At 47.5% G+C, this 26,170-nt stretch overlaps 1 protein-coding gene across 1 annotated transcript in view; it reads right to left on the bottom strand.

Annotated features, from left to right (window-relative positions):
* CACNA1A (calcium voltage-gated channel subunit alpha1 A) overlaps nucleotides 1–26,170 on the bottom strand; it is a 166,835-nt gene that overhangs the window by 101,919 nt on the left and 38,746 nt on the right. Inside the window, exons 3-5 of the mRNA XM_090289739.1 lie at nucleotides 10,490–10,581; nucleotides 7,859–8,011; nucleotides 3,813–4,006 (exon numbers count right to left, since the gene is read on the bottom strand). Coding sequence (XP_090145865.1) covers nucleotides 3,813–4,006; nucleotides 7,859–8,011; nucleotides 10,490–10,581 — 439 coding nt within the window. The remainder of the gene's footprint in view (nucleotides 1–3,812; nucleotides 4,007–7,858; nucleotides 8,012–10,489; nucleotides 10,582–26,170) is intronic.

Below are 26,170 nucleotides of genomic sequence, written 5' to 3'. Positions count from 1 at the left end.
TGCCTGTCTTTTTCATTGCAGTGTCCCCAGTCACCTGTTTCCTGGCACACAGTAGGTGCTCCATAAATAATTACAGAACACACACATGGATTTCAATGACGTTGAGAAAATAAATGAGCTGTTGAAATTGTAAGGCGTCGCCTACCCAGGCGAGCGGCATCCATATGGCACCTGAGTCTGTGGATTCTAAGACACTTGGAGCAGGTGTGCCTAGACTTTCACCATGGATCTCACCTGCCAGTGGCTGGCGAGGCCACATCCATGGCCCTCAGCTCTGCACAAGTAGATTCTAGATATTGTGCCTGCTTGTGGGTGGACGGAACAAGCGGTGACCTAGTACAGGCCTGGGTGGGGTTGGCAGATGGCAGGGCTCAAGGGCAGGGCCCAGGTGAGTCCAGGAAAGCAACAGCTCTGCCTTTGCCAACAGACACTCAAAGACAGCCAGCTGAGCCCCCGCCCTCGGCAACAGGGCCCCAGTGGTTGTGTTGGGTAAGGGGGTGGTCTTAATTTGGGAAGCCCCAGACGAAGGTTCAAGTACAAAAGGTTTATTTCGGAGGTGTGATGAAGAGAATTCTGTCCCTTCCCTAAAGATATATTGAAGTCCTAACCTCTAGGACCTCACAATGTGACCTTATTTGGAAATAAAGTCAATGCAGATATAATTATTTAAAATGAAGTCATATTAGAGTAGAATGGGCCCTAATCCAATATGACTGGCGTCCTTATAAGAAGATGGCCATGTGAAGATGGCGTATTGGCATGGAGGGCAGAGACCAGGAGCCACCAGGAGCTGGAAGAGGCAGGAAGGATCCTCCCCTAGAGCGTTCAGAGGGAGTGTGACCCTGCTGACACCTTGATATGGAACTTCTGGCCTCCAGACTGGGAGACAATAAATGTTTGTTGTTTGAAGCCACCCAATTTGTGGTATTTTATCACTGCTCTAGGCTTGCATCAGGCGGAAATCACAGCTCAAGCTTCTACCCAAGGGACGACAGTGGGATGTAGATGTGTGGAATGTTCTGAATGGTTACTCTGAGGTAGAAGGAGTCACCAGCAGGGCGAGGCTGGAACATGAGGGACCTCAGAGCTCACACCACTTCCTCAGGTGCTGCTGGACTTTCTGTGATGAAAAGTCCACACATTTCTAACAGGAGCACCTTTGGGGTGGAGAATCTGGCCTACCCATAGTCGTCCAATACCAGGTACTGTTCTAAGTGCCTTGCATGTGTCTGTCTCACTCAGTCCTCTTGCCCTGTGAGGCAGGACTGTTTCTGGTCATTTTACAAAGTGGACATGGAGGCACAGAGAAGCCAAGAGACTTGCTCAAGGTTGCACAGCAAGAAAGTGGTGGAGTTGGGATGGGAACCCAGGCAGCCTGGGGTCTGACTCTGTGCTCTCAACCACTCTCCCTGAGCTTGCTTCCCCTGAGGCAGCTCAGCTCTAAGCTTCTAGGACAAACATTCCCTCAAATAATGGTGTAGAATCTTCTGGGAATTCACGGTTTTGCTCACACTTCCTCTCCCACCATTGAGCACAGAAACTCCTTAGAAACTCCGGACCCTTTCTCTGGACATCCAACTCAGTCTGTGACAGTTTTCACGTTCACAATTTTCTCAGCTCCTGCTCCCCACTCCTGAGTTCTCCAACCATCTCTCAGTTCTGTTTCACTCCCGGGAGGGTTCACTGCCCCCACTCAAGCCCTCTCTCACACCAGCCTTGCTAAGCAAAAGCAAAAAACCTGTAACAATCCCCCAGCAAGCTTTGGTCAATTTTTAAAAGGATTTTATTTATTTATTTTTAGTGAGAGGGGAAGGGAAGGAGAAAGAGAAACATCTATGTGAGAGAGAAACATTGATCAGTTGCCTCTCATATGCATCCCGACTAGGGACTGAACCCACAACCCAGGCATGCTCCCTGACCAGGAATTGATCCAGTGACCTTTCTGCCTAGCAAGATGATGGCCAACCAATTGAGCCACACTGGCCAGGGCGCTTTGGCCAATTTTTGCCCAAGCTTTTTGCAGGTGAAGCCCAAGAGAGAGCCTGAGCACGTCTCAGGTCTGCTCTCTGCTCCTAGAGGGGCTATGCTCGGACAAGGGCTTTATGCTATTAGAATAGTGAGTCCCTTTCCCACATCCTTTGCATTTGTCAACAAGTTACAATAACAGCAGAAGCCTTTGTTGTGGATGGTATGAACGGCACTCCCGAAATGTGGTGGCTTGTGCAGTGTGTGACATGCACAGCTGCCCATGGCGGCTCTTTTTGCTGTCCACTCCCAAGTGGCACTCACAACCCCACCCTCAAGTGAGCTACTAATCATCAAGAGGAGAGGTTTCCCCTACTCCCAAGTGGGGAAATTCCCTAAGGAACACACACCGCAACCAGGAGAGTTCGGCTCCTCTGTGTGCAGGAAGAAGCCTGGTACTGCGTCCCCAGTGGGCCAAGCCCTGGCAGAACCTTCACCAGCAGCTTCAGTATTTGTGTGGAGCAGCCCCAGGGTGGGAGACAGGAAACAGGGTGGAAGGGGGCACAGGGAGGGGTGTACATCTTTTCAGACCTGTTCGTAACATTTTCAAGACCCAGGACAAGTATAATGATAAGTGGCCCACATACCATGTGTAAATATTTAAAAGCCACTAAATAAAATATGCTGGATGCTTGTCCTTTACAAACATGCCTTCATAAGCACTGGGAAGGTCAGGGTAAAAATTAGAATCTGGATGCCTGGAGCATCACATGTGGGGAAAGCCAGCCCTGCCCCATGACCATAGCCTGCCACCTTCTCTTCCCACCCATGGTTCTGTCCTGCCTGGGAGTGAAATATCCTGCCTGCATGTCCAAGCTCCCGCCACACTTGCGCCAACAGCCACCCTCAGGACCCGCTTGGCCCTTGGAGGGTACAAATAGGCAGTCCAGTCAGAGAACAGACAGAAGACTCTAATGCAAGTCCATGGAATCTGGGCTTGGACAGAGAATTCCAGAATCTTGGGTAACTCAGAGTGTGGTCTAGAAAGTATGGAGGTGATGGTGGCACTTGGCAGACATGTCTTCCTGCCCCATGGACAACTCACACCATGGGGAGGGGCATGGTTGGAGGACGGCCAGCGAGGCCCAGTGCAGAGCCGCCTTGCACAGGTCCAAGGCCATCACTCCTATTCCTGTTGGGTTTATGCATCACACAACCTTTGCATGCAGGTCGACCTCGGCACCACTGCAGCTGGGCTCCAGGCCACTGCCATAAAGCGAGTCACACAAATGTTTGGTTTCCCAGTGTGTATAAAAGTTATGTTTAATGATACTGTGGTCTCTTAAATACAATAACATTAGGTCTAACAAAACTAATGTGCACAACTTAATTAAAAATACTTCATTGCTAAAAAATGAGAATCATTATCTGAGCCTGTTGGAAAAATGGCACCAATAAACTTGCTGAATGCAGGGTTGCCACAAACCTTCAATTTGTTAAAACAAACAAACAAACCAAAAACCCCCCAAATATCTGTGAAGCACAATGGGTGAAGTGCAATAAAAGCAAGATATGCCTGTATTTAAAAACCTAAAATTATATTTTAACACCTGCACAGTGAAAAATTATTCAACATCTGTGTGCCTTCTGGATTTTCACATTCTGAGGGGCCCTTCCTACTTAAGAGCTCTGAGGATGATCCCCTACCCCCATCTTCAAGAGCCTTAGCTTCAGGGGCCATGCTGAGTTGTCCCTGGCTGTCCCGCTCAGCTCAGGGTCCCTTTACTGCAGCCTCAGGAGTTGGCTGGTCCTGGAGGGCCACCTCCCTGTGAGCCCTCAGCACTTACGTTGTAGAGGAGGTCAGTCCATCCTTCCATGGTGATGCACTGGAAAACAGTCAGCACTGCAAACAGGATGTTGTCGAACTGAGTGATCCCATTGTTGGGCCCTTCCCAGTAGGGCTGGCATTTGGTCCCATTGGGGCAGGTGCGGGCGGGTTCCTCTGTCCCACATGGAGCCGGAGACTCACCCTGAATGTCATCTGTGAAAGAGGAGGGGAGAAAAGTCAGGAGAAGGAGACAGGAAAAACAGCTTTGAGAAATAGCTGAAAATAAAAGGCTATTGGGATGAATTTATCAATTGTTTTTCAAAACAACAACAAAACAAACCCAACATTTGCCTTTGTTGATCTATTCACTGTTTTCTATTTCATTAATTTCTTCTCTAAGCTTTATTACTTTTCTTAAATTTTTAAGATGGATTAACTTCCTTTAAAGCTATAAATTGCTCTTTAAGTGTGGCTTTAGCTGCACCTCACATGTAGCATCATTGTTCAAGTAAAATATTTGGCAATTTCTACTATTACTTCTTCTTTGACTCATTATAACCAAGAAGTATTTCTCTTAATAAAAACTTGTCAGACATGTATAAAATAGAATACTATAATGTATCTATCACCAATTTCAACATTTATCAACTCAGGGCTACTCTTGCCTCATCTACATCCCCTCCCCACACTTTGCCTTGCCACTAGAATATTTTTAAAGCAAATCTCAGACATCCTATTATTTCATCCTCAAGTAAACATGTTTCTTAACTTTCAGACATGTTTAGAGTGGTCTTTTTGTTACTGCTTTCCAGCTTAATTGCATTGTGGCCAGTGGATATGTTCTGTATTATTCAGTCTTTTGAAATCTGTCCAGATGTGCATTATGGTCCCTAACAGTCCATTTTGGGAAATGTGCCATGTGCATTGTGAGGTAGTTGGGTGCCGTGTTCTCCAGGCTTCATTAGGACAAATTTGTTAATCACACTGGGTTATTCTTCTGTAGCCTGATTTTTTTTTCCCTTGAGATGTGCTGGGCTCAGGGAGCTGTTCTGGGGGCAATGAAGGCCCGTACACACAATACTTACCCTCAGGCACAGGAGTTAAGCTTTTGCCCCCCAAAACAGGAGGCAGACTGTGAAAATGCCACAAGTAAAGAGACACGAGCCAAAGAATGCCCGCTTCGCTGGAAACCAAAGGCAGCTTCTCGGAAAAGCTGAGTTGGGCGCTAATGGTCAGGTCTCAACTCCAGGGGGTTTATCGGGAGGGAGGAGAGATGCCTCCATGAATACATGGAGTCAGGGGAGCACACGTCATCCCGGGCATGTCCCCAGGCGACCAGAGCAGCGGATATGAGAAGACCCTATTCAGGGAGTGACACTTTTGAAGGTTTTCAGAGAGTGACATTATCCACCAAGAAAACAGACAGCTGAGTGTGTACACTCAAGCTTCCCACTAAATGAAAATATATCTCAATGTATGTGCTCCAGGCTTTGGGCACCAATTCCAAGCCTCCACTCAACACACAGCAAAGAGAAATAAACTGGCACAGGATGCATGAATCTCACTGGTCTTTGAAGCTCGGTTAAATGGAAACTTTAGGTCATGCAAAGGAGTGCCCCCTGCTCTCAGGGATGTCAGTCACCCACTGCTCAAGAAGCAACGGCCACATCAGCCACTAGTTTAAGTGGCTGGAAACACCTTCCCCATCCATGCTGGACTTGGGGCTATGATTTAATAAATACAGGTTGGAAGGCAAAAGTCTTTTAAACATAAAGTCCAGGGCAGGGGAAAAAAGTCAACAGGCTCCTATACTAAATGAGAATCACTGTTTGTTGCGAAAGTCGTTTCTGTTGGGAAACCTTCCCTGTCTCCACCCTGTGCCCAAGTGTGGCTCTATTCCTACCCCCTGTGTTACCCCATTGAACACGTGCCCCTCTTTTTCCTCAGGGCTACAGTAGCTCTCGCATGTTCATAGCATGGGGATAAATCGTGCACTGGTTTTCATCGCAATGAACTGGTTGCTGATGAAGGCTCTTGTCTCCTTAAACTATTTTGGAAGTGGTTGGAAAGTAGGTAGAATCTCACTTTATCTTTGGGTCTCTGTGAGCACTCAGCACGGTGCTGGGCGCATTCAAACTAGGTTCGTGACGGCTAGGAAGTGCAACTAAAAACTTGTCTCTCTTTAGCAGCTTTGCCCAGTGGTATTCTTGATTCCGATCCCCCACAACTCCCTGCCCCCCATCATGAAACATTCTGAGTGCTGCTTCTAGAAAAGCAACTGTCCAGAGAGTCTGAGGAATTTGGTTATAAATATATTTTAAAATTAACCTGCTGCCTGGGTGTCCGTATATAACTGTCTCTTACTCACACACCTTATAATTTTAATCGTGAGCTTTTCAGTCATCTTCCTACATGGAGGCTTCCTACCCGCTGGTGGCCCCACCCACGTCTGTCCCCTCACAACCCCACTCAGACCCAAGCCCATCGTGTATCCTCTTGGCTGGAAATGGAAATGAAGGAAAAAAAAAAAAAAAAAAAAAACCAACAAAACTACCAGATCTGGGATCCAGGAGTCCTGGTTTCTCTGCTCTTGGCTGTTCTTTCCGAGGGACCCTGCCCTGTATCTCTCCTTGAATTTCCGCCTGGTGATGAGGCCAGGCGCAGAAATAGCTCTGCCTCAATTAACACCTTCTTCATGGGGGAAAGAAATAATTAGGACATCCCATACTGAGCGAACTTCACAAGCCCAGGAGAGGAGGAGACAGGAGGGGCAACAGAAAAAAAGGAACAAAACAGCATCTCAAATAAACCTTTCCTACGGGGTTTCCTTTCCTCTAGGGAGGTCTGGGGCGGGGCCTGAGCCACTCAGGGTCACGGGCAGAGAAGGGGGGCGGGGAGCCACTCCAGGACAGAATCTTTTCCCAACAAGACAGGTCCAAAACCTTCCTTCCCTACACGGCTTCTCTTCAGCTTCCCTGTCCACTCTGCCCATTCCTTCAATTCCCGGTGCCCTTGACCCAGGACCAGTGCTGCCACTCAGCCTGTCTGCGCTGAGACAGCCAGTGGTCCCAATAACTGAAACACAGGCTTCCCTCCTTTTAAATTTCACTTGGTTCTTGGGCTACAGGGACCGAAGGAGCTGGGATAGCATGGGGTTTTCACTGAAAATGTATCTGGAAGCTACTGGGTCTCCAAGTGTGTGGAATGTGGGGGCGTACCGCTTGTCTTCTTGGTTTTCCTCCTGCCTGCCCCCCGCCCCCACTTCTTGAGCCAGCTGCTAGGTGAGAGACATTGGTGCAGTGTGCAGAGGAGAGGGACCAGGACTGGCTTGTACTGGCTTCTGACTGGTTGGTGCCAGGACTCCCATTTGGGGTGTCTTTAGCCACATTCTGGGAGAGACGGGGAGAAGCTATCCCCTATTCTCCTTTTTTTCAGGTCACCACCCACAAAAACAATTAAGACCCCTTCTTCCTGGCCAGGGCCCCCCCCTTCTTCCTGCTTTATATCTCGGCATGGGCCCGTCACTGCACGGGAATCAGGCGAGGCCCCACATCCTGTTACCACTGGCCCTGCCTGCTCCCACCTGACAACACCTTCCATGCCCACCCAGGAACTGTTCTCACCAGTGATGGACAGAAGTCGGTATATAAATACCCAGCTCCCTCGTCACTCAGGGGGCACAGTGCTGAAGTGTGTGTCCTATGCTGTCTCCCTAAGGTGCCCAATGGGACTGAGCCCCGGTTGCCCATAGTGATAATCTGCTTGATAATGCCCCTTTAGAGAAGTCTCCCTTTCCCTGTATGACTTACCCACACTCCCGATGGCACTTTCTGGGACGACTTCCCAAATATTTTCACTTAGGCCTGGGACAGCTTCTGGGGGACCCCAATGAAAGGCTCTAGCAACAAGATCTGGGGTGCTGCTATGCCCAGTCTTGCCTGCAGTGCATTTGGAAGCTTCCAGGAGAAGCAAACCCTGCCTGGCCCTTCCAGAAGCTTGTCCCCAAGACAGGAAAGTATGTGGGAGCAAGGTCAGAAACAAACACATTATGATGTTCAGACCTACCTGTCCCCTCTTCAAAGCAGGTGGTATGAAATTTTCCCATATAAAATTCTAACCCTATGATTGCAAAAATAAGGATTGCAAAAAATAGGAGAAGGCCGATCTGTAGCAGGGGGATCATCGCCTTCATGATCGACTTCAGGACGACTTGTAAACCTGGGGAGGGAGAAAGAGAGGCCCATGGCTGTGAGCAGTTACCCCAAACCCCGCCCCCAGGATGCTTCCCAAGGGAGCCCAGAGCACACGGGAGGCTGGGGATGGGGTGGTGGTGAGGGAAGATGGAAGAAGGACACGCAGAGGCGGGTCCTTATTATAACAGCAATGATCTCTCTTCACTGTTAAGAGTACTTTATTTCAAAATATTTTTTAAAGTATTTGACATCTGCTGTCATTTGATGAACATTTGGGCTAAAAGGAGTGCAAATCCATTGCTTTCTGAACCATGGTCCTGGGCGTTGGGTGGCTCTCACCCAGAACAGGGTGTCTTTTCCTAATTTTTTTCCACCAAGGGCATCATTCCCTAATTTATGCAAAAGTACCACGGAGACAAGTTGTAACTGCACTGGCAAGCAGTCAACATCCCAGTTCCAATCCAGAAAAACCAGACATAATTTTATTGGCTTCTAGCACAACCCCACCATGAGGTGGGCGCACATGTAAATTGATCCCCATTTTGCAGAGGTGGGAAGCGAGGCGCAAAGAGGTGTCGTGATTCGCCCAAGGGCACGAGAAATAACGGAGGCAGCATTCAAATTCAGGTCTGAGTGACGTCAGAGCCTATGTTTGTAACCACTGTGCTATATATTAGGAAAGTCTATGGTTAAAATTAGGGTTCCAACACATAACTTGGGACTTGCTTCTTGATTAGAATTTTGCGTGGCCCAGATAGCAACTCCTGGTAGGTGGAGACCCTAGCAGGAGAGGGAAAGTGTCAAGGTGGTCCAAGGGGGCTGCGCTACTCCAAGGGGTCCAAAATGTAAGGCGATGCTAATGGAGGCAGTATTGCAGAGTGGTTAGGGCTCTGGACACTGGATGCTATTGGTGCCTAAGCCAGAATCCTTCGCTGCGGGTGTATCTACTCTCCAGCTGCTGTGAGCACTGGCTGCCAAGGGCTCCCAGTTCCCCTCTTCTCCATCCACTTGCCCTTGGTTATCAAGAGCTGCCTCACCGGGCAGGCTGCCACTGTCCCACCTCCCACCCCCAATAATTAACCAGAGAAGTACGAAGGCCAGCCTCCTTGACTCCTATTGGAGGACCACTCCGGTGCTATTCACACTCCATTCTCTCATCCCCTCCCTCCTGACAGCCCCTACCTCCACTAAAGAAGGTGCATCTGAACATCTATCTAAGTCTGCTTCTAGGGGACCAGACAGACCTGGTCATCTACTTATTAGCAATGTGACCTTGGACAAGTCAAGTAGCCATTCTGAACCCTGGTTTCTTCAACTGTAAATGGGGGTTACAATGGTGCCTCCCTCTCATGATTAAATGAGAGTTCATACCTAGCAGAGTACCTGACATGTCAGAGGTGGTTATTAAATACTTATTAATATTAGCTTTGAGATGGCCCTTAATTTAAAATGATGCAGCCTGCTACTGGAATCTTGCAGACACTTGAGTGCCTTCTTTCTACAAAAAGACCCTGCTGGTGGTCTTCTGGGAAATCCCACTCTTTAAATCTGGATGGCAATGAACCTGAAGGCCAAAGCAATGATATATAAAATGGTGATAACAACAGAACATCTCCCCCACCCCCATTGCCAAGCTTGTTATGAGGATAAATGTGTTTAAAAATGGCAAATACTTAGAACAGTGCTCAGGACATACTACTACTACTACTAATTATTATTAACCGAGGCAGTAGGATAGAAAAAGGCCAGCTCTGTGTTTTGTTTTGTTTTGGCAGCTGAACCCAACCCTGACCCTGAACAGAGCAGCCACCCCCAAAGGCTGGAGTAGAAGCATCCCTGCAGAATGAGAAAGCAGCATGGAACGAGTATGGACTTTGGAGTTTGTCACTGAAAAGCAGTAAGAACTCAGGTGAATAGTTTAACTTTTCTGAGTCTCAGCCTTTTTATCTGTAAAATGGGTTCATCGGGGGATTACAAGAATGAACTAAGATGATGCACACAAAACTTCTTTTGCAGTGTCTGGTACCACACAGACATCCAATAAATGGCAGCAGTCATTGCCACCAGTGTCACTGCCCAGGCTAGGGGTCGCACTTGCTGACTCCTAGTTCTGCCACATCTCAGCCACGGCGCCCTGATCAAATCATTGAGCCGCTCTGAACTTCAGCTTCCCAATCTGTCAAGTGGACATTGTGGCACTAGCAGCATGACAGGGCTGGTTGTGAGTACTGAATGAGAGAATGCTTAGCGTGGCTCCTGAGACAGGAGGCACTCCTAAGCAGGGGCTGTGCTTATGGATAAGCTTCCTGGCTTGCTTTCAGAGCGCACCCAGACCTGCAGCCAGGCTCCTGAAGGTCCCCTGGGGAGCTTCCTCAAAGTGGAGGCTGCCCTGGCACAGGCTAGGGCAGCGCTGGGGGGGCCCCTCCTGAGACACTCTGCAGAGGGGAAACCGAGGACACCAGGGCCCTGAGCAGACCCCTTTCCAGGTCAGAAACTCACGCACTTGGGATTCCAGACACCAGCTTGAGCGGTCGCAGCACTCGAACTGCCCTCAGTGTCCGTAGATCAAACTCTGTCCCAACTGTTGCCAAGATGCTGGAAGAAAGAAACCAGAATGGAAAACAGAGGGTGGGTTTCAGGGTTGGGGTCAGACAGATGGGCGGGATGCCTGGGGTTCAATGTTGTCATTTATTGGCTGGGTGACCACAGGCAGGGGATGTTACATTGCTGGGACTGCTTTGTCATCTGAAAAACAGTGGGATAAGAGGTGATTTACAATGACCCCAAGCAGGTGGATGGCTGATGAAAATAAATGTTGGACTGGGAGGAACGGAAGCTCCTCCAGGGCATGTGGTCAGGGTGCTGTTCAACACATTTCACAACCACAACCAAAATGGATTGTAGGGGCAGTGGAAGACCCTTCAGGGCTTGGGGCTCTTTACCAACTGGCAGGAAAATAGTTCAGTATAATAGACCAGAACACATGGATTCACATCCCAGTTCTGCCACTTCCCAGCTGGGTGACCTTGGGCAAATCACTTCCCTGCTCCATGCCTCAGCTTCCCCTTTTGTATAGTGGGATAACAACAGTACCCCAGAGTATAACACACCTCAACACTACACTTCGAACATCAGTACACCTCGAAGAGTTGTGAGGATTAAATGGATTGATATTTGTGGAATGGTTGGCACAGAGCCTTGCACGCAGGCAGTGTGCTAAGCTACTCATAAAGAAATGGAAAAACCAACAAACCAACAAGAAGTGTGACCTTGATGGACCAGTTGGCATTGGCCCTAGAAGGCGGCTACAGACCCCAAGACTTGGGTCAAAATGAGTCACTCTTGTAAATGCAGGTGAGATGAGCCTTCTTTCTGTAGAACCCCCCACCTCCCACACCTGGAAAGACCCCAACTACGGTCTCATTTGTATAAGTGTTACTGGTGAGACACAGGATCCCACAGCCCCTCCTCTAAGGCACCCTGGGGAACCTCTCTGACTTGTTTCCTGAATGAGTCCATTTCCAAGGTAAGTCACGTAGGAGCTACCATGGAGCCACTCAGCAGACAAGTTGTCATCATAGCTTCTGACGATGGACAAGAGGTGCTGAAAACCAGTGGAGGGTGGCCAGAAAATCACTTGAGGGAGTCATCAGTCTTGTCCAGGGATCTGGATGGACCTTACCACTTGGGCCTGTAACAACCAGCGTCTGCATCTCTTTGTCTGAGACAGGCCCCTGTGGGAGCAGCCCACAGCCAAAGACTGTTGGTAATAGGTGGATCAATTCCTAAGTTCCCTCGCCCTTCATTCCAGATTGCTCTAAGATATGTTCCCCAGAGGGGCTGATCCCAGCTGCCCACCGGAATCACCTGCTCAACCAATCATCCTTTCTTGCTGCCCCATCCCTCCCCAATCCACACATTTCCTGGGATTACCTCCCAGATAAACTACTTGCAACTGAATCCTTGTTTCAGGGTCTATGCTGGGGCAACCCAAGCTAAGGGGTTGTGCCCAATTCTTTTCAAGGTTACTTCCAGAGCAGAGATTAGCATTTTAGGTTGGACTGACCTGTTTTTTCCATCAGCACAAGCACATCTGAGTATGTCCTATGTGCCAGGCAGAGCAACGCATGAGACTTCCTGCCCCATGGAGCTGATGTAGAGGAAAAATGTTTAACAAAAAAGTGTACACAATGAATGAATCCATCACAGATATGATGTGTCCTTAGAAGGCGTGGAAGACAACAGCTCTGATGGTACACAGCAGTTCATGTTAACTGGTCTGGGACCCAGGGAGGGCTGGTCTCAAGCTGAGGTCTCATGGATGAGGAGGAGGAATCTGTTCAGTGGGGGAAGAACTTTCCAGGCTAAGGAAATGGCTGAGACAGAGATCATGGGTGGGAAGAAGGTTGGCAAATTCAAGGAATGCAATGGGGCCATGGCAGGGGTTTGGATGGTGCTATGAAGCTGGAGAACAGGAGGAAGCCATGCCATACAACTCTACAACCCCAGAGAAGTTTTACTTCAATTTACTCCATTTTCCTGTTCTTCTACCAACTTTCTCACATTCCTTTGGGTTCCTCAAACTGCATTTTATAAGTCACCATTCTAATTCTACATCTTACTTTCTTCCTTCTTGGCAGACAGTTGGTGAGGGTGTGCACAGCAAACCACAAATGAGTGTTCATTTATTCAATTCACAAACATTAACTGAGCACCTATAGCGTGCTGAGCCAATCCAGCTCCTGAGCCACAGGAATCCCTGTCCGGTGGGGAGACTGAAAATAAACCCAATAAACATGCTGAATGTCGGGGGCGTGGGGGAATGGAAACAGCGCACATGGAGCAGGATGAGGGGAGTAATGACATTAATATCGGCCGGTGAAGGCAACTGTTCTTTGCCCTCTGGCAGGGAAGGAATTCAGAGATAAGAATGCTCAGACCAGCACTGCCCAGTAGAACTTTAATACGAATTGGGTGTAATTTTCAAGCAGTCACATTAAACGAGCAAAAAGAAACAGCTGAAACTAATTTTAATAATATAATTTCTTTAACCCAGTCTATCTAAAGTGTTATAATTTCATCAGGCAATCAATATGAAGATGCAGTAAGACATTATATATATTATTCTCTTTGGATTAAGTCTTTGAAATCTGGTGCATATTCTCCACTTATATCAAGTCTCAACTGAGATGCTTAATGGCTGCATAAGACCAGTGGTGAAGGTACTAGACAGTGCAGGTCCAGAGAAACGGACACTGAAGTAAAGGTGTGAAGAAAGACAGGGGGTGAGCCACATGAATACATCAGAGGAAAGTCTAGGCGGAGGGACAGCCAGTGCAAAGGTCCTGAGGCAGAACTATGCCTGGTGCATTTGAGGGACAGTGCGGAGGCCAGTGTGGCTGAGGCCAAATGAGTCAGGGTCACAGCGGGAGGATATGAGGGCAGGGAGGTGATGAGACCTTGCAGGCCATGGGAAGGACTTTAGCTTTTTCTCTGAGGGAGGTGGGAGCTATGGAGGGTTCTGAGCAGAGAAGAGGCACGATCTAACTTATATTAAAATAAGAACCCTCTGGGGACAAGGCCAGAAACTGGGAGACTAGGGAGGAAGCGACTGCATTGTTCTCCGTGAGCGATAATGGGTCTAGACCAGGTTGTGCTGGATGTAATGATAACACCGACAGGAACTCAGCCTCGCCCTGAGATAATCACACAAGGAAGTGGATGGAAGATTCAAGTCCCAGTCCTCTGGTCCCAGAGCTGTAGGAGGCTGGAATGAGGAGGGAATGAATACAGACGGGAGCAGCACTGCGAAGTCCAAGTCTGAGGAGGGAGCACAGCACCAAATTGCACACATCTCAGACCTGGGGTTAAACCCTAGCCCTGTGTTTTGCTCATTGCTGGCCTTTGCCTGAACTTGTCTAAGCCTCAGAAAGGCAGAGACTCCTACTTCCCCGCTGCCCACCGCCAACCCAGCCAGCATTCAAGACGTATGTACTATCTCCTAATCTCCTCCCTGGAAAGGTGAGAAGGAACTGGAAAGAGAATGGGCCAAGAAGCCCAGAACGGGCCGAGAGCACCCTAAGAGGCAGGAGGCTTCACTCAGGGTAAGTGGTGCATACGAAATTGGGATGGTGGAGGCTTCACTGGAGGCTGAGGAGGTGGGTCTTGCCGTGTGGACAGTGGGAGTCATGTAAGGTTTTGGAGCAAGGGAGGGATGTGATTGGGGGTGGTGTTAGGAAGACAAGCCTGACAGCTGAAAGGACAGATTGGTGGTGATGGGGGCAGGAGCTAGGAGGGAGCCGCAGAGCAGGCCAGCGTAATGAGGGCTGGAAGTAGGACAAAGGCAGTGGGAGTACAAAGGAGGCCCTGATTTATATTTAGCTGCCATTGATTGCTGTGCACCAGGGAGCTTGCCTGGGCTCCTCAAGTCCTCCCTGCATCCCAGTATTTAGCATTTAGCAGGATGAGTCCCATTTTACAGAGGAGGACACTAAAGCCCAGAGAAGCATAGACCCACACCACTGAGGAAGAACTTGAACCCAGGACACCTGCATTCCAGAACCCCAGTTCTCCACCTCACATGGCTCACTGGGTGGGCTAGGCCAATGGTAGGGACAAAAGAGAAGGGAAGAATGGCTAAGCGAAGGTCATTCATTTATTCAACAAGGGTCCATTAGCACCTATGATGGGCTGGGTACTCAGGTGGGGCCTGATGCTGCTGCCATGAACAAAGTGACAATAGGAAACCATACGATATAGGTCAGACGGGGTGAAGCACTATGGGGAGCAACATGGCAGCCACCAGGGCTTCCAGGGCAAGGAGTTAGTGTGAGGGAGGAGAGGGAGGAATTCAGGGCAACTGCAGGGTTTGGGCCCAGGCTATGTGAAGGAAGGAGTTGCTGTCGATTGAGATGGGAAGACAGAGGAAAGGACAGGTGTGAAGCAAGGGCGAGGGCTGGGCGGTGGACACACTGAGTTTGAGGTGCCAGTTTTCTGTAACTCCCTTGTTAAAACCTTCCCCTGGCTCCCATCGGGCTCAGGATAAAACCCAAGCTCGCCCACGACCGCAAGACCTTGTGTGACTTGACTCCTGCAGGCTGTGCGGTCCCACTCCGGCCACTGTCTTTCTGTTCTGTCAATAGGAAAAGCTTCTTCCTGCCATGGGAATCATAGATTGCCTATTTCCTCTACTTCAGGTGCTTGCCCACCCCCTCATCTCGCTCTCTGTTCGCCCAGCTGGCCTTCTTCAAATCCTTCAGGCTGCAGCTCAGATTCTGCCTTCTCAGAGAGGATGTCCCTGGCATCTCTGGCTAAAGAGGCCCTTCCCTCTCTGGAATTACGTTGTTCATTAAGTTGTGCTTATTATTCACCTCCTCTGTACTCCATGAGTACAGAGACTTTAAAAAAAAATGTTTTAGAAGTACCTGAAGCACTTTTCATGGCCTAGTAAGTACTCACTACGCATCTGGTGAATGAGTAAGGAGTGGCACAGGACAGGGCTAGGGTAGGCGATCTACCCCAGTGTAGATAGGTCAAGTGAAAAAAGCCAAGGGCCACAACAGAATGGTAGAGAAAAGCAACATTTTAAAAGACAAGAAGAGGAAGGGGATAATGACAAAGGGAGAAGTCACAGAGATGGGAGGGGACCCGACAGGGAGTGTCATCCCCAGGGATCAAGTTCAAAAGTGTTTTGAGGAAAGTGAGATCATTGGTCTCCAGGGCAGCAGAGATGATTAAGAGGCAGTGGATGGAGAACATCCCTTATGTGTGGCATCAGGTCACCAGGGAATCTTGCCCAGGTTGATGGCTGGAGAGAACAAGAGAAGAACTGGAAACAAGGGCCTGGGTCTGAGAAGAGGCGATTTTGGGGGTGGGAGAGAAGTGAATATGTTTATATGTTGAGAGAGAAGTCAATGGTGTATCTCTTGGTGTTTAGAGCTACACTGCCCACTATGGTAACCACACTACATATAGTATTTAATGTACGTATTTAATTTAATTTAATTTAATTTAACTTAGACATTCACTTCCTCAGTCATATCAGCTGTACTTACACACAGCTATTGACATATATACTTAATTTAATTTAAATTAAATGAGACATTCAGCTGCATTAGTCTCATTTCCAGTGCTCCATAGCCACAGTGGACGGTTGCATTGCCACCATCATAGAAAATCCATTGGATGGCGCTGCTCTAGCATGTCCACCCCACTAGGCTAGGAGTTCTCATCTCTTCTGTTCATCTGTTTAGGTATCCCCAGTACCTAAAAGTCTGCCTGGTATACAGTATGCTTGTTGAAAAAATGCACGAAGAAATAATGAAGTGAAATGTAGGCTAGCATCGGGATAACTAATACAGTGGATTTTAGAAGAGATGGAAGTGGGGGTAGAAGGCAGGACTTGTCTTACACTAGGAAAAGACACTGATGGTTGTCCACCTGATAGCTATCCCCACCCCTTCCCTTGCTAGATGGAGCCTGTCTTCCATCAAAGAGGCAGAAGATGCCCAATAATTTCTTTTACCCAGAATTGCTTGCCGTGGGAGCACTGGTCACATGACTGGGTTGTGTGCCTAACAGGTCCTGAGTGAAGGTCACATAGCAGGAGACAGTCCCTCTTCTTCTTGTGTGTCTACATGGGATGGCTGGGCAGGCATCCTGGGACTCTGAGTGGTAAAGGTCACCAGACAATCTTTACACTAAAGATGGCAGAATGGAAAGATGGACAAGATTGCTTGGAGACATTGATGAGCTGTGGAGCCCACCGCCCAAGCTCCCAACTTCTTGTAACCTGGGTAACAAACATCCTTCCTAGCGATTAGGAGCCAGACAGCCCAGGTCAAATCCCAGTTCCTCAAATCACTAACTGTGTGGCCTTGGGCAAGTCACACAACCCCTCTGTGCCTTAGTTTCCTAAGCTATAAAGTGGAGATGCCTGGCTGGTTTGGCTCAGTGGATTGAGCGTCAGCCTGCGAGCTAAGTGTCGCTGGTTCGATCTTCCAGTCAGGGCACATCAGAGAAGGAAAACTCTGATTCCCAAAAACCTCCGCTGCCTTGCGGCATACCTCTTCAGGGGAAAGGCTAAGGGAGTAAACCCCGACAGAAAATCCGGAGCCGGAGTCCCTAAGGCGGTTTGACGTTGTAGTCAACACCAGCAACTCCTGCGGCGTACCTGAAGCCAAGCTGTATTGACTCCGTCTTTCCCTTGGACCCTTCAGCTGCGAAGAGAGGGGGGGTCTGCTGCATGGGCAACAGCAGACCCTCCATATCACCCTGCCCAGGCTCTGTAGCTTCAGCTTCACTGGAGAGGACACTCCAGCATCATCGCAAGATGTCGATTCAACACGGGAGGAGACAGATACCGTGTCACTCCCGAGTCGGACTGCACAACCATTCTCGGCGGTGCAGATAGACTCTTAAGAAGCTACACCATTGTCTCTCGAGACGGACGGCTGCCGACGACGACGAAAGTGGAGATGATAATAGTATTATTGTATTTCCCTTATAGCTGTGGGAATCTATGTGATATACTTACATTTGTGCTTAGAATTTAGTGTGTCCTATGCAAATGTTTGCCTTCATCTGCCTTTTTATTTTAACTTGTTACTTGCAGCTAAGTTACATCAGAACTAACCGATAAAGGCAACATTGTTGAGTTTATTCTTTGTCCGGTTGTACACTTGTTTGGTTTACATACTAAGATTTTATTTTATGCCCCAGTACCTTTGCCAGGTAAGTGTTCTTCCCTCGTTTCATTGACAGGAAAACTGAGCCCTGGAGGGGTTAGCTACATGCCCACATCACACAGCTAACATGGGGTGCCTGGATCCTGGGGCTGCCTTTGCCACCTCCATTGTGCTGCCCCTTGGTTAACTCCACCACCCCACGTACCCTCTCCTGGGACCTCAGCCAATCTCATGCCTCCACTAACCTGAGTGTGGAAGCAGCTCTATTTTCTCTGCTGTGTAGAAGTCAGGGTGTCAGTAAATATTTGTAGAGGAACAACTACTATGTGCCAGGGGGGTGAGGAGGCAAACATGTACAAAGGCCCTGGGGCTAGAGACCTCACGGTGAAGAGTAAGGTTACCAGTTGAGAAGGAGAGGAAAATGACAGGAGAGTGAGAGGATGTTAGCATGGTTGGGAAGTAGGGGGATGGGCTATCGTGGACGCCCCGACCTTAGGTTAGAAGAAGCACCTGCTCCTTATAGATTTGAGATGCGTACTTTGTAGCACAACTGCTTCCCATGCAGTCTGTATTCTTGCCATTCATAGACTGTGTCAGTCCTCTTCAAGTTCATTCTGAAATCAGCTGGCTTGTAGCTCTTCTTGGGAAAATTATTTCTAAATTCTTTTTAAACCGTCAAATGCAGAAAGTTGAGTTAATTGCTCTCCTCGGTCCATGGCCTATTTCCACATTTGGTCTGTGCAATAGCCCTCCGTTGTTTGTTCGTTCGTTTACTCCCTTTTATCCCCAGACTCTACGTTCATTTTTCCCCCATAAGAGTAAACCGATGTAGTGTTTAATCTGGTCTGATTGGAATGTGTTCTGGAAAACACATACTTCATTTTGATTTTTAATTTACATAAATGGCATAAAGTTAGGCATATTCTGTTGTTTTCTGTTTTCACCCAGAACCAGGTTTTAAAGCCCCGTCCAGAATGGTCTGTTGGACGTGAAGTCTGGGGCAGTCCCTGGGCCTGGGGCTCTGTAGGTGCATTTGTCACATGCCACCTCCAGTTCCCCAGGTATGGGCCCCAGATGGCCTCCAGCTCCTCCTCCACAGATGGTGCTGGAGTGAACATCTTTGTGCCCTCTGCTGAGAGACCCAGTGAAAATCCCCCGAGGAGGGTGACCTGGGGCACAACGGCCGGTGGGTCCGGACTTAACTGCACTCAGTACTGCTGCAGACCCGTCAGAGTGGCTGCCCGGGCCACACCTCCAAGAGTGAGGCAGGAGCTTCATCTGTCCCCACATTCCCACCTACTAAGGTGTCTCATCCACTTTTCTAATTTTTTCCACTATAAGAGGCACCCAGAGATACTCCCTATTTTAATTTTTCATCTTTCGGATTATAAATGATGTTGAGTACCATGTCATACCGATTAGCTTTTCAGAGGTCTCTTCCCCAATCTACCCAATCACATTTTTGCCTGTTTTCCTATTGGGATTGCTGCATTATTCTTGTTTGACTCGCAGACACTCCTTTGTATATATAGTCTTGATCAATGTTGCCCAATATGGTAGCCGCTGGCCATGTGTGGTTATTGAGCACTCAAAATGTGGCTAGTGTAGGTGAGGAACTGAGTTTTAAATAGTATTTATTTTTAATTCACTTACAATTAAAATAGTCACATGTGGCTAAGGCGTACTGTACTGACAGCAGTTCGTTATTAACCCCTGGTTAGCTTCTCTTCTACTGCTCTATGCACTATTTACAAACACTACTTTAGTTCTTATCAGGTACCAGGTGCTATTTTAAATGACTTATCAATATAAGCTCATTTTAAACTCCTAACAATATGTAAATAGATTATATTCTCTTCATTACACTGGTGAGGAAACTAAGGCACAAAGAGGTTGAGTAATTTGCCCAAGGATTCACAGGAAAAGGTAAGACAGGGATCTGGTTCCCCTCCCCCTAATTATGTCTTTATTTGAACAGAACATTTTAGTCATCATGTAATCAAGTGTTTTTTGCCTTAGAGTTTGTGTTTTTCAAGTTCTACTGAAGAAGTCCTTGTTGTACAGATATTCTCCTCCCTTAATGTGAAGTTCTTACCTCGCCTGCAAGGTCCTCACAAGTGCCTGAACCCTTGCGCTGAGCAGTTCTTCCTCTTACTTGATTTTTAAAGTAGAGGACTGCACCAAAGGACACTTTCTACTGCACAAAAGGACGTTTCTATTTTGGGTGACTCATGAAGCTCTCTTAAAGTGTAGTGTTTTCTTAAATAAAAAGGAACGGGACCAAATGCAAAACCGCAGAAAGTGCCAGGTAAGTGTTTCTAGAAAAGATGGGGTGCATATGTCGGGGCAACAAAGGATGGCATTTGAGAGGGGACTTGGAGATTTGGAGATTAGCAGGTCTTGTGCCTTCTGAGAGGTCGCACTACCCTGCTGATACCAGGCTGAAGGAGGCAGTGGAAGGAAAACCTCCCTGAGAGACTAGAATGAGAAGAGGTGGGGCAAGATGATGTGATTCGAGCGGGGTGGGGCACAATGTCTTCCCAACAAATTAGATTCATCCAAATTTGCAAGCCAAGAGCATAGTGTCAGTGGAAAAGGGGGGCCTGCAGGGCCACTCCAGGTGTTTGATGGAGTGAAACGTTTGAGGAAATAGACAATGGAATTCTCAGACAGCGAGTGGGGCACCTCCTACAAGGAGAGAGAAACACTCCTGAAGCAAAATATAACTAAACTCTCACTGGCCTGCAGTTGATGGGAATTAGACTGGTCCAACCATTCTGGGAAATTGTTGTGCAGTTTCCACCAAAGTGAAACAGATTCCTCCCAGAGAAATGTGAGCAGTAGTCACCAAAAGACAACTAGAAGAGAGGCAACAGCAGCTTTCTCTGTAATAGCTCCAAAGTGGAAATTACCCAAATGCCCGCCACTAGTGCCCTGATAACAGTACACACAGCTGTGACAATGAATTCCCTACAGCTACAGCAATAACAAGGGTGGAGCTCACATACACAAAGTCAAGGGCAAGAAGCCAGGCAGAGCACACAGTAGGATCTCATGTATTAACAAGCAAGACTAATCTATGGATGGGGTTACTAGTGACTGGTGGAATGAGAGGGTTTCTGGAGGTTGGGGATATTCTGTGTCTTGACGTGGGTGCTGGTGACATGAGTGTGTTCAGTTTTTGAAAATTACTCAACCCATACGCCCATATGAGTGTGCTTTTCTGTATGTATGTTACACATCAGTATAAAGTTAAAAAGATTTAGAAAGAAGCTAACGTTCATTGAGTGCTTGCTGTGGGCCAGGCAGTGTGCATTATTTCATCCAATCCCCATGACAATCCTACCAGGTAGGGCCTGTCATTCCCTCTGCTTTCTGGACCAGAGGGGTTGAGTCACTGCTCCAAGCTCAGACAGGTAGTATATACTCTAGCTGGGTTTTGATCTCATGTTCCATTCATTTCTAATTACTCTGCAATACTTCCCAGGCTTGGAAAGGTGAAGGTTCATGGTTTTCTTTGAGACAGAGGAGGAAAAATAAACAAATAAAAAAGAAGGAAATGATGATCTTGAGGGAACTGAAAGGAAGGGGAGTTCATACACATGACCACCAATGTCTTAAGAGAAAGCTGGCAAGATCCCAAGGAATAAGAGAAGGCTGGAAGCAGATGTGGAGTGAATATAATAAAGGCACTGACTACAGATGAAGAAACAGGTTTTGTGCCAGTCTCAGCCTATCAATAACCAATGCTGTGGCTGGACCAGCCCTTGTGGTTTCTATTATGACTGCAAGACCCCCTTCAACAATAATCATCAAGGAACTTTGAAAAATAAAGGTTTGTTATTCACGTGACCTGAAAATTTTGCAATATATCTGGGGCCACACAGCCAAGTTGAGGGGAAAGAGAACACACAGGCCAGGGCTTTTGCTTTTACTGGGGTCGAGCGTAGGTGCTTAGGATTTTGAGGGCTCACTCTTTATGGGTGAATTTAAAACATAAGAGTGGGAATTTTTTTTAAAAGATTTTATGTATTTCTTTTTAGAAAGTGGGGAAGGGAGGAAGACAGAGAGGGAGAGAAACATCGATGTGCGAGACATTGATTAGTCACCTATTGCACGCCCCTAACTGGGGACCTGCTCTGCAACCCAGGCATGTGCCCTGACTGGGAATCGAACTGGCAACCTTTCAGTTCACAGGCCAGCACACAATCCACTGAGGCACAGCAGCCAGGGAAAAAGTTGAAATTTAAAGTACTGGAAAGAGAAACAAAACACAGTGGTCCAAAGGTCAGTTATTGAATTCAACCAAGATCTCTAAAACAAAGGAACCTCAGAGAGAGAAGGCCTCCTGGCTCTTTATCTAGTCTGGTGGCCAGCAGTGTGTTTATTGAGATGGCTGTCTTTGAAGTGGATGCCTCTTTGAAATGGAAGCCTTGACAATCAAAGTTTAAGTTAGGCACTTGTATTACAAAAAAGAAAAAACCCAACAACTGCGAGGGCTTACACTTACAAAACATTGAGGGGTACTGAAGGTCCAGGTAAGGGGACTCGTCCGTGCAGGGAATAAAGGAACCAGACCTACTGGTTCTCTTGTGACATTTTGGCCTCAACAATCATTTTCCAACATGGCAACAACTAACACTTTATACAGTCTTCCTTTTCCATAGCCTTGTTCGTGGGCATCATCACCATAGAAGGTAGGGCTGACACCCACTTTGCTGAAGAGCAAACCGGGGTCCCAAGAGGCCAAGTGTCTTGATTGAGATCACACAGAGGAAGTTTCAGAGCTGATCTTGAACTGAAGCCTTCTGTTCTACTCTCTCCCTTGATACCAAGCCTCCTTCCCAGTGAAGCTGCTCACTCAACCTCCCTGCTTCTCCCCTGCTCCTTTATCCAGAGAACCTCTTCCCTACAGATCCACAGCTCTGCCTCCAAAACTACTTCTGTGCCAGCCCAGAGAACTTTCTGCCGTGGTGGAAACATTTTATTCTGAGCTTGTAATATGGCAGCCACCAGCCACATGTGGCTAGTGAGCACTTAAAATGTGGTTGAATAATTGAGTTTTTCATTTGATTTAATTTTAACAGATTTACATTTATATTTAAATAGCCATGTGGTTAGCATTATAGAGTGGATTACATAATCGAGGCATGCAGTTGGTGCATGCTGATTACTCTGCTTGCTCCCCAGGTCCATTCTCCAGCTTGCCTGTGCCCAGCCAGGACAATCCCTGTGGACTACATCTCCCAGAATGCTTTGCTTTGGTTCCTGATTGGGTTTGACTGATGGGAGGTGCTGGCAGAAGACGGAGAGATACTGGAGTCTTGCTTTGCCAGCTCCTTCCCTGGTTCTAACCCAGTCCTTCCTGCATCCCTCTGCCTCTACTGGGTTCCAGGGGTGTAGGGATAGTAATGGCTTCTTTCTGGGGATCTCAATATCCCTCACCAAGTTCCTTGACTTGCCCCCATCTTTTTAAGGAATTTCTTCATGACTTGCTCTTCTTTTGAAACCATCTGGTGGGTAAATTCTATTTCCTGTTGGGACCTTGACTAGTAAAAGGTAGGAAGAATGGATTGTCCATGAAGTCTTCTCATCTAAGGGTTCCTAAACCACCCAATTTCTGAAATAAAAGTCTTTGGAGAAGCAGAATTTGATTCTAGGATCCCTTACCTCAAAAGGCAGGGATAGTCTGCTGCCTTTTCCCAATAAGACTTCAAATTGGGGAAAAGACATTCTGTCTGGTTCTTGCTTTCCCCCACTGTATTAGAGCAGGAACTCCAAGAAACAGAGGAGGAGGGTGGAAAAAGACAGGGTGTCTCTAAAAGCTGTCCTAAGATGGGACTTGTAAGGGGGTGACACATCTCAAGAATGGGACTTGATTCTCAGTGACCCATCACAGAACTGCATTCTGTCTCTTCCTCCTGGGTACTCAGCTAGACTACATTTCCCATTTGTGCAGGTAGGCATGGCCATGTGACTCAGTTCTTGCCAGTGAAAGGCCAGTGCAAGTGAGGTGGGCTACTTCCAGGCTGGGCCCAGAAACGTTTGCCAGGTACTCTCCACAGTCTGTTCCCTTCTATGTCGTCATACTGAGAAGCACAGGGACCTTGAAATCACAGGCTAAAGACAATCCAGTAGGAGCCAGGGCCCCTGCCTCCCTGCTTAGAGGAGAGCTGCCCATTATTCAAGAATACCCCTTTGGGGCTTTACATATGCAAGAACTAAACCTCTATTGTGTTTGAGCCCTTATATATGTTGGGGGTTCTGTGTTATAGCAGCAGGAAGTACCTAATACATTACTTACTAGAAACTTAGCTTATCTAATACACAGTGACAAATACACTTCGGCAGCTACAATCTCAGCTCCATGAGGCCACGGATCTGTCTCATGTTCACTGATGGAACCTCAGTGCCTAGAACAGAGCCTGGTACATGGCTGGCCTCAATAAGTATTTGGTGAATGAGCTGTTAGCTTCAATTTTTCTTTCCAGCTGGGTGAGAGGCAGAAAAGTGCAGCAGATGTAAACTCTGGCTCTCAGGAGGGAAGGGGCTGGGTTTATATCCTGCCAAATTATTCATTAATTGTCTATGTTGGGCAAACTCCCAACCTCAGTTTCCTCACAGGGACGATGGAGAATTACAGAAAAGCTTTTTCTTTCAGTGGACAGTGGGAGGATTAAATGTGACCATTCATGAAAAGTGCTGAGCACACTGCCTGACACAGACTAAGCCCTCAGGAAGTAACAGTCAGGATGATCTGAACTTTCCTTATTCTCTGGGTGAACCAAAAGCTCAGAGACGGCCCCTGCAATTGGCTCTGACAAATCTCAGGCCCTAAGATATGGGGGGAGAAGAGAAGCAAGGCTTGAGCCTGGGATTACAGCCAAAGTCTAACTCAGAAAATGCTATTATAGTCCCATGATCCTCTTGATGTCCCAGGAGGGCTCAAGACTATGTTTCTCACCCTGACCTCAGACTAATTGTAGAAATTAGCCCCCCTGCTTTGGGGCTCAGACCAGCTGCTCTGGGTCAGGGTCCCACTGGGAACCCAGAACTCAGAGAGCCTGGTGGAGTCCTCAGGACTACCAGAGGAAACAGCCATAGTTAATTTGGGGCATCCCACGTTTGGGGGGTTTATTATTATCATCTGCCTGAAGGTATGGCTGATTGGACACATACATGCCTGAGGACTGATCAGGTCTTTCTCCTGCATTAATTAAAATGTGAATCACAGCTGAGTCACCGAAGAAAGAAAATGGTCAATGAACAACTCTGACTTCCTCCCTCCTTCTTTGCTCAGAGAGATGAATCAGCAGAAGCCTGGATTCAAAAATGAGAACGGAAAAAAAAAAGCAGGAAAGAGTTGCAGGGCTTGGGAGAGCAGCAGCAAAATGAACCTGAGACCCTTTACCCTTTGTCTAGCAGAAAACGTCCCCATATTCTATACAAGCTTCAACAATCTCTTTTCTTGATTCCTTCAGGCAACAGCAGGTTTCTCACCAAGCCAAAAAGAGACTCCAATCTTCATCCTTCTGCCTCGTTTTCCCCACAAAGCCTCAAGCTTTGCATTTATACATATTGTTTCATAGCAAATGAAGGAGTGGGAGCTGTGTTTCCTCTGGTCAATGGGAAAGGGCCAAGGGGAGTGAGAGTAGAAGGTTCTGGAAGTGGGGGGTCCCTCAGAACCAGGGCATCCATGGAGCCCACTGGCTAGAAACATGGCACCTGGAGCCAGGCTGGTCTGAATCCTGGCTCTGTGTAGCCTGGACTAGTTAGTCCATCTTTCTGAGCCTCAGTTTCCTTATCTGTGAAATGTGGGTAGTAAAAGAACCTACTACAGTGTGGTAAAGACAAAGAACAGCACCCACTAGAAGTCAGCGACTATAACATTCATTAGAAAAAAATAATCCAAGAATTCGGAAATGATCAGTCTGGGTTGGGAAATGGCTCTCACTGAGCAGAGAGGACGGACAGTGCCTAGCACACATATTCAGGCTGGGGTGTGGGGGTGTGTGCACAATTTCCCTGCAAAACAGCCTGATAGCAGGTAACACCCCACACTCCACTTTTGACTCCTGCATCATGAATTTTCAGAAGGATCATTTTTATTTTCAGATTCACAGGGGGCTTTACCAGTGACCCTGGTTTTGACCCTTTGATAGTTAAGCTATTCTCTTTTAAAGAACTAGTGGTGTTGCTGTCCTTGTCAAAATTTTAATAGATGAATTCTGCCCAGGCCTGTCTGTTAATGTCTTAGGGTGTGACTTCAGCAGTTTGCTACTGTCCTGCTCACAGACTGTATGAAATCCTGCATTTTTTTTGCAAGGTTGGCAATTTCAAAGTCATTCTGCCTTGGACTTGCACTATATTATAGGATAATATTTAACAATCTAGAACAGTGGTTCTAACCAGGGGCGATTTCATTCCCCAGGGTCATTAGGAAATATCTAGAGACATTTTTGATTGCATGACTTGGGGTGAGGTGATACGAGGATCTA

Source organism: Furipterus horrens, unplaced genomic scaffold (assembly GCF_987537825.1).
Source record: "Furipterus horrens unplaced genomic scaffold, mFurHor1.1.pri manual_scaffold_10, whole genome shotgun sequence".
In the NCBI taxonomy this organism is placed as follows: domain Eukaryota; kingdom Metazoa; phylum Chordata; class Mammalia; order Chiroptera; family Furipteridae; genus Furipterus; species Furipterus horrens.
This window is presented reverse-complemented; position numbering and strand designations above follow the sequence as displayed.